Genomic DNA, 7,777 nt, shown 5'->3' with positions numbered 1-7,777 from the left:
AGAAACATAAATCACGTAGATATTTATTTATTTTTAAACGAATCACGTAGATATTTATGGAAAAATAAAAACTTACAATTTTATATATCCCACTTTCCAGCTACGATGAGCTCTCTAATTCCCCGAAAAATAATTATTAAACATAAAGTTATTACGAAATTAACGACATTAAAAATATCTGCATTAATCCCTTTTCTTTTTCTGCACTCTATACCAAAAATTAAGACAGGAAAAGTGAAATAATAATGGATATTAATCTCATGTTAATGACAAATGGTTATATATTGTAATCACGTTTCACGAGAAGTTAAAGTTCCAAAGAGAATGTGAGGCCACGTCGGAGGGAATGAATATTCATTGGAAACCGAGGAAAATCAAATAATTATTTGATATTTAATTAATTAATAAATAACTAAATAACTAAATATTCGCAACAGTTAAAAGGCATTTTGGGAGGAGTCGAAGTCGCTTAATTCTCGGCAATGTCGCTTCGTCGAAGATTGAGCGAATTTTCTAAATCCTCAATTTTCCAATCCCTAATCGCTCATTCTTCTTCACAGAGCTCGAGAATTCTCTTCTTTAGCTGCGATTCTTGCAGAAATAAGAGCAATAAAGTTTTGTAACAGAGCTTGAAGAGAGAGAAACAGAGCTCCAAAAGTTCAGGTGATTTATTATTATTATTTTATTTGTTTTGATTTTTGGATTTTTAATCCTTGGCATGTGTGAATTAGTTTGGGCTTTGATCATTGATGTGCGATTTTTGAATCTTGGAGTTATTGAGTTTTTGGCTCGCTAATATGTAATTTTTCTTCATTTCTGTTTTGTTTTGTTTGTGATCCTGTCTTTTTTTTTTCTTTTAAAAAAAAAAAAAAATTACTTCTGTGGATTGTATGAAATTAAGTTCGATTAGAATAGTTTATTAGCGTCCGATCATCACAAGAGAATTTCTTATTTGGATTTCTTTTTCTTTTTCTTTTTCTTCTTCCTCTTCCTCTTCCTCTTCTTCTTCTATGGTGTACAGGTCTGGACTTTATTTGTTCAAGGAAAAAAGAGATTGGATTATCGTTATTTAGTGGCCTCTGGAGTGTTTTTGGTGAGTTCTGTGAATGATCTAAGATTTGTTTCAACTGCAAAGGCTCTATACACTAAAGGAAAACAGAGCTTACAGACAGGATTATTGTTTGGGGTATATTTTTTTTTAGTTAATTTCATTTTTGGAATGGAAATTGTTTGATGAATATTAAGGAAGAAAGTTGAGCCAAAATTTGGTGCAGCTTTTTAGCAGGAATATGGACCTACTACATGTCTGTTGTTGAACTTTTTTTGGGCAAAAAGGGTAGGCAGTTCATAAGTGTGTTGTGGAGCTGAATAGTTGCTTGATTCCATGGCCAATGAGGTTCCTGGTCCAGCGAGTCGTCGGGTCTGGCAAGAATCAAACCTCTCTATTTCAGCTGCGGTAAAGACTGTGCGCAACAACAACGTCTCGATACAGACTGGTGAGGAGTTTTCCAAGGAGTTTCTTCAAGATCGTCTCCCCGGGAGAAGGGTCGGCGCTGTGGTTGATGCTGGTACGGATTGCGAAAAGAGCGTCGGATCAAATGGCTGCCAGGATTCTCAGATGGGCTACGAGGAGCTCTCTCGGTTCCTCGGGTTGACGAGAATGGATTCGGAGTGCGCTTCCGAAGCAACTGAATATGCGTCCGCCAGAGGTTCTGTCAAAGAGATTGATGTGGATTGCTATGCTGCTGATAGACTTAGCACGGCTCAGAAACAGAATGGTGATAATGGACACGTGTTAAGGAAGGCTTTTAGCGAACTGAACTGCGAGCGGTCTGGTGGGGCCGCCGCCGCCACAACTGTCCTTCCGAGCTACAAATCCGAGTTCCCTCATTCCGGCCGCTTTAGTGGGTCGGGAACGTCGGACGCCAGTCAGTCAGAGAAGGTGAAATTCCTCTGCAGCTCCGGCGGAAAGATTTTGCCAAGGCCCGGCGACGCGAGACTCCGATATGTGGGTGGTGAGACTCGCATCGTCTCGATCGGGAAGAATGTTTCGTGGGACGAGCTTGTGAAGAAAACTTCCAGCATCTGCAATGAGCCTCACGCAATTAAGTACCAGCTTCCTGGTGAAGATCTTGATGCTCTTATATCAGTATCGTCTGACGAGGATCTTCAAAATATGATAGAAGAGTATCATGGGCTTGAAAAGGAAGGTGGTTCGCAGAGGTTGCGGATCTTTTTGATCCCTCTGGGTGAATCTGATAATATGTCTGCTCTTGATTCAAGCACCACACAGCAGCCTGATTACAAGTATGTTGCTGCTGTGAACGGCATGGGAGATCCTAGTCCTCGGAAAAGCACTGGAGGTATGAAATTCGGTATTGATGCAAATCAGTTGTTGGGACATAAGAGCTCCCAAAATCCCATGGAGATTAATGGCAATTCTGTTGCACTGGATTCTAATAAGTTCTCAGATACCCAGAACTCACACGTGCTCCCCGGTCTATCTCCTTCACTTTTATCCCGTCAAGGAGACTCCAAGGGTGTTCAGATACCATCACGTCCTGTTAACTCCTTTGAGGCTAATAATGAGATCAACAGTTCTCAAATACCACCTGAGAGTCCCCGTGTCCACAATGGTAACATCAATCCCTCATGCTCGGCATCAAATTCGATCAATCATCGCCAGACAGAACACCAATATAAAGGAAATTTAAATGATCCCAGTCCTAACAGCGTCTTCACAAATCTTTCAGCAGCTGAACAAAACGAGGGCGAGTTTGGTATATTCTTCAGTGACAAGCTATTGCACAATGAAAGGGCATTTCATTCTGAAAGACCAACCTCGCGTCAGGAAGATCAAACTGGTTTGCTGTCAGATTGTGGTGATTCTCATCAAGGAATGCCACATGCGTTTTCCGATTCAAAACTGCAGGAGAGTGGAAGGAGGACTGAATACTGTTCACAAGATGGAACGAGCCCATCTTCCCCGTTGTCCTATGCAAAGGCGCAATTGTCTTTGCCACCGAATTCGGGTTGCTTGCCAGAAAAGCCATCCCAGCTGCCCGAAAACGCAGACTTCATCAATCCGTTCATGGAAAATAGTTTACTGGACGATGCAAGTATTGGGTGGCAGATCGAGAATTTTCCAAATTCCTCTATGTTTGGAGGATTCGTCGTTCCAAATGAAACTACTTTCAAAGATATTGATAATACCACTGGCAGTTTCCAAGCTACTAGAGGCGCTCTTGGTATTTCTAGCTCCACGGGGCTGAATCAGCATGCTGAAAATTCTCTGAAGTCTGGACTGGTAATGATGGTTGATGGAAGAAATACTTCAGTTGAACAAGATGGTAATAGTCTTCTTGCAGTTGGGGTAGAGTCGAACCCGAATCCAAACATGCTCTCTCAAGAGAAGATTCCTACATCCTCGGCCATTGGTTTTATACCTTTGGTTGATAACTTGATGGATCATCCCCAAAACCACCAATCTGACAAAAGCATTGCCGAACTCTTCACCATGAGCCAAACAACCACCAACAATCAGCATTCTTCCCTGGGAACAACGGACGGGCAAGGAAACAATGCTTCAGAAACCAAGCCTGAAATTTCAAGTTTTTTTCCAAGTGACATGCGACGCTCCCGCGATGAGAATCCGTTCGGTGATCTCCTATCGGGTGATCCAGTACTCCAAGAAGCTACCCAACTCCACTCTGGTGATAGTGACACAAGTTCTGAAAAATTGCTCGTGAATTCCGTAAATTTTTTCCAGTTGCCAGTTCCCGGAAGTGAGCATTTGGTCTCACGGAATCCAGTTCGAGATACTAAATTTAAGCAAGAGATTTCTCTCCTTGATATCGACTTTCAAAGTTACCCTGTCCAGAAAGTTGAAGATATCGATTTATCAAACTTTACTGCGATGAACCCTAATGCTGAAGACATCGAGTCGGTGCAATCGATTTCTCCAATTACAAAGAACGCTAACAACCAGCCAGCGTCAGTAGCTGAATCTCTGACGGATGAAACGATTGGCGATGCAATATTTCCTACTGCGGTGCAAGTTGACAGCATTATCCCAGAAACCGAATCTGAGGTAAACATAAATAAATTGGTTTTTTTTTCTCACACAGATATGTGCATGAATCTATGTTACATCTGCTGTTTATACATACCTCCATTGCTCATTTATCTAATTCCTTGTTATGTATATAGGATGGTAAGGACGGAGGGAAGAATGAATCGTTTTGTGATGCAATGATAGCTGAAATTGAAGCCAGTATCTATGGTTTACAGGTGCTCTTCTGTTTGCGTACTTATTTTTCCAAAATCATTGATTTGTATCTTTTTACAACTTTTTACATTTATCACATGCTTTTATCACCCTCATTCCCTCCTAGATAATATTAACTGAATTTTGTACGTCCCTCAAGTCTTCCTATGATTTAAAATATAAAATATAGAGTGTTGATCTTAGCCATTTTGTGGGCACGTAAAATATAAAATATAGAATGTTGATCTGAGCCATTTTGTGGGCACGTAATTTCTAAATTTCTTGTTTTTCAAGCTTTTGATTATAAGTCGACTAATAAGCTCCAAAAGATGCAACTTAAATGCTAAGAATTTGCGTCTGCATTTATATGAATGCTCAGATTATAAGGAATGCTGATCTTGAAGAACTACGGGAGTTGGGAGCTGGTAGATACGGTACTGTATATCATGGAAAATGGAAGGGATCGGATGTTGCTATCAAGAGAATTAAAAAGAGCTGCTTTTCTGGGAGATCATCTGAGCAAGAACGACTAGTAAGTATCCGGACTTTTTTTATTCCCCCCTTCCAATCGACTGATATATATATTTGCTTGAATATGTATTTTCAAGGAGTAATTTCACCAGAAGCTTGGTGTTTCTACCTAGAATATTGTTATTCTTTGTAGAATTTAGTTTTCTTTTTAGTCCTTTTCTTGGCTTTCATTTGACCCATGATGAAACTCTTTCTCATGGCTATACCAGACAAAAGACTTTTGGAGAGAAGCACAAATCCTCTCAACCCTTCATCACCCAAACGTTGTTGCATTTTATGGGGTGGTACCAGATGGAAATGAAGGAACATTGGCTACTGTAACTGAATATATGGTGAATGGATCCTTAAGGCATGTCCTACTTAAGAAGGACAGGTAATTCAGCTCCATAGCTTCTTCTTCTTTTTCCCCGTGTCTTTTTTCGACCTTATTTATGTGAATATTGTGAATTATTTAACAGAGCGCTTGATAGACGTAAAAAGCTTATTATCGCCATGGATGCAGCATTTGGGATGGAATACTTGCACTCAAAGAATATCGTACACTTTGATTTGAAATGTGATAACTTGTTAGTCAATCTGAGAGATCCTCAACGGCCCATATGCAAGGTCAGTGATTTAAAGTTCCGATTTTGATATACAAATATAAACTAGATCATCGTATATTAGCATTCCTTTCTACTCTCTAGATGCTATCAGGACTTGACAATTAAGTAAAAGAAAGATAATGGACTTAATCCTTTAAAGTTCCCTAGACAAAAAGCTTGATCATTCGGAAATCCTTTGTGAATTTACAGTATACTTGTTCCCACCTTCGAGGTTTTTATTGCTTGTGAAGTGAACATCTAATTTATAGGTTGGAGACTTTGGATTGTCGAGAATCAAACGGAACACACTAGTTTCCGGCGGTGTGAGAGGAACTCTTCCGTGGATGGCTCCAGAACTTTTGAATGGTAGTAGTACCCGTGTCTCTGAGAAGGTTTGTTTTATCAAATTCATATAATGATGTGAAAGAGAAGACGACAATTGCTCAAACTCATATTGACCTTTTCTGTTAGGTTGATGTTTTTTCGTTCGGCATTTCAATGTGGGAGATTTTGACCGGCGAGGAACCTTATGCAAATATGCATTGCGGAGCGATCATCGGTAAGTTCATCTAGGGACATTTGCACTTGCATTTATATTTTGATTATACTTCCTATAAGATTAACAAATGACCATCGAATTTGAAGGTGGGATATTGAAGCACACTCTGCGACCTTTGATCCCCGAAAAATGTGATCTGGAGTGGAAGAATCTGATGGAAGATTGCTGGTCTCCCGACCCTGAATGTCGCCCATCGTTCACCGAGATTACAAAGAGGCTTCGTGCCATGTCTATTGCACTTCAGACAAAGCCTCAAAACAACCAAACAAGAGCATGAGGAACAGCATTTCCACGTATAGATACAACGTATATTTGCACAGATATTTTGCTTTTTTTTTTCTTCAGTCCCTGGAGAGTATCTTCATTTGAAGCCCTTGGTTCGGAGGATCGAGCATCGAACAAAAAAAGACAATATATTCATTTTTTTATTCATTGTTGAAGAGAAAAGAAAAGAAAAGAAAAGGGGAAAAAAAAGTGAGAGAGCGAGTTTAGATTAAAGAGTGTTGCAACACTTGTACATTTTTTCTTCTATTGTATCAAAGTTTTGCTGAGAGAAAAAAAAAAACTTGCGTCCAATATGTATATGTAAACAAAAAAAATATCTCTTGGAAAATAAGAGAAAAAAAAAAGCATAAGGGTATTTTTGGTAATGCGGTTTCTAATTATTCCTTCAAAAATCAAAATCACACTAGATGTTTTAGCATTAATGATTTTCATCAGCGGATGTGAGATATAAGTGGGACCCACTGATGTATTTCGCCTGATGTGAGATATCAGTGTTCATGTTTTAGAGAAATATAAACATAAACCCAGGGGCTCTAATTAGAGAAGGACATAAACGTGAGACTCAATGAAAACATTCAAGCAACATAAGCAAGGTTGATGCTAGTGGGTTTGTGGGCAGAGGCGGCTCCATTAAATCCAGAGCCTTGGACGAGAGAAAAAAAAAACAGACCCTAATTATAAAATAAAAATAACACGCATATGAAAATAATAAAAAATACATAATTTTTTTTTATTTTTTATTTATGTTAACTTTTTTTTTTCTCCACTATATGATGACTATTTTTAATGTCTTTTGACTCTTTTTTCATTTAAACTTCTAATCATTTTTTTTTATTTTAAATCGTTTGAAACAAGTATATATATATATAATATATATATATATATATGATAAAAAAAACTGTAAATAAGGTATTTTTGGAATATAATAACAGATTATCAAAATAAGAGTGAAATGAAGGTATTATCTCAAAATATGGTTAAAATAAGATAGTTAGGGTAATTTTACACTTGAAAGTTGAAACAAGTATAAAAATTAAATTAGAGAAAGAAAAAAAAGTGTAGCATGAGTTTGACAAGTAATGATCAAAATCTTGATGAGAAATGGGAGATATAACTTGAGGTTTGACAAAATGGTTTAAAAATTGTATATTATAAACTATATCATTTTATGAGATTCCGTAGCATCAACGGTGATACCTCGTTTTTCTTCTTAAGAATCGTTTTTCTTCTTATGAGATTTTTTGTTGCACTTTTTGCCTATTTTTATAATTGTTTACATTTTTACCCTAAAAGTTTACAAATCAGCCTTCCCACACTTTTTTTTACATATTAGCCCCCCGAAACTAGATTCTGGTTTCGTCCCTCAATAGAGCAATACTTTCCAGAAACAACTCATTCACCACCTAAATATTGAATTTCGCCTAAAAATATATGTTCAAATTAAGCAAATCAAGGAGCTTCAAATGTATGGACGCGGTAACGAATCAATTACAACATTTAAGCAACATTGATACCAGTGGAGTCGTGGGACAATGACAACTAAGGATCAAA

The 7,777-nt window shown here is 38.0% G+C and overlaps 1 protein-coding gene across 2 annotated transcripts; it reads left to right on the top strand.

The window, feature by feature from the left end:
- Positions 1 to 438: 438 nt before the first annotated feature.
- Positions 439 to 6,591, top strand: LOC149388145 (kinase superfamily with octicosapeptide/Phox/Bem1p domain-containing protein). Of its 2 annotated transcripts, none has more exons than XM_089621965.1 (10): positions 439 to 663; positions 1,022 to 1,093; positions 1,275 to 4,090; positions 4,210 to 4,290; positions 4,647 to 4,799; positions 5,008 to 5,171; positions 5,257 to 5,404; positions 5,652 to 5,774; positions 5,854 to 5,941; positions 6,028 to 6,591. In XM_089621965.1, the coding sequence occupies exons 3-10, from the start codon at positions 1,385 to 1,387 to the stop codon at positions 6,216 to 6,218; spliced, it is 3,654 nt and encodes a 1,217-aa protein (XP_089478091.1). In that variant the 5' UTR covers positions 439 to 663; positions 1,022 to 1,093; positions 1,275 to 1,384; the 3' UTR covers positions 6,219 to 6,591. The 2 variants fall into 2 exon arrangements, with proteins under 2 accessions (XP_089478091.1, XP_089478090.1); XM_089621964.1 differs by having other exon boundaries at positions 1,022 to 1,186.
- The last annotated feature ends 1,186 nt before the right edge of the window (positions 6,592 to 7,777 follow it).

The sequence above is a fragment of the Urtica dioica genome, chromosome 8, assembly GCF_054948205.1.
Source record: "Urtica dioica subsp. dioica isolate 48M chromosome 8, U.dioica_male_clone48M_v1_H2, whole genome shotgun sequence".
Lineage (NCBI taxonomy): Eukaryota > Viridiplantae > Streptophyta > Magnoliopsida > Rosales > Urticaceae > Urtica > Urtica dioica.
The sequence above is the reverse complement of the archived record's forward strand: the minus strand, read 5'-3'. Positions and strand labels throughout refer to the sequence as shown.

Bases quoted from the DNA above. Each gene is read 5' to 3' on its own strand.
- LOC149388145 (XM_089621965.1), top strand. From the start codon at position 1,385: ATGGCCAATGAGGTTCCTGGTCCAGCGAGTCGTCGGGTCTGGCAAGAA. The intron at 4,800-5,007 runs GTAAGTATCCGG...TGGCTATACCAG, and splicing joins CATCTGAGCAAGAACGACTA to ACAAAAGACTTTTGGAGAGA. The intron at 5,775-5,853 runs GTTTGTTTTATC...CTTTTCTGTTAG, and splicing joins GTACCCGTGTCTCTGAGAAG to GTTGATGTTTTTTCGTTCGG.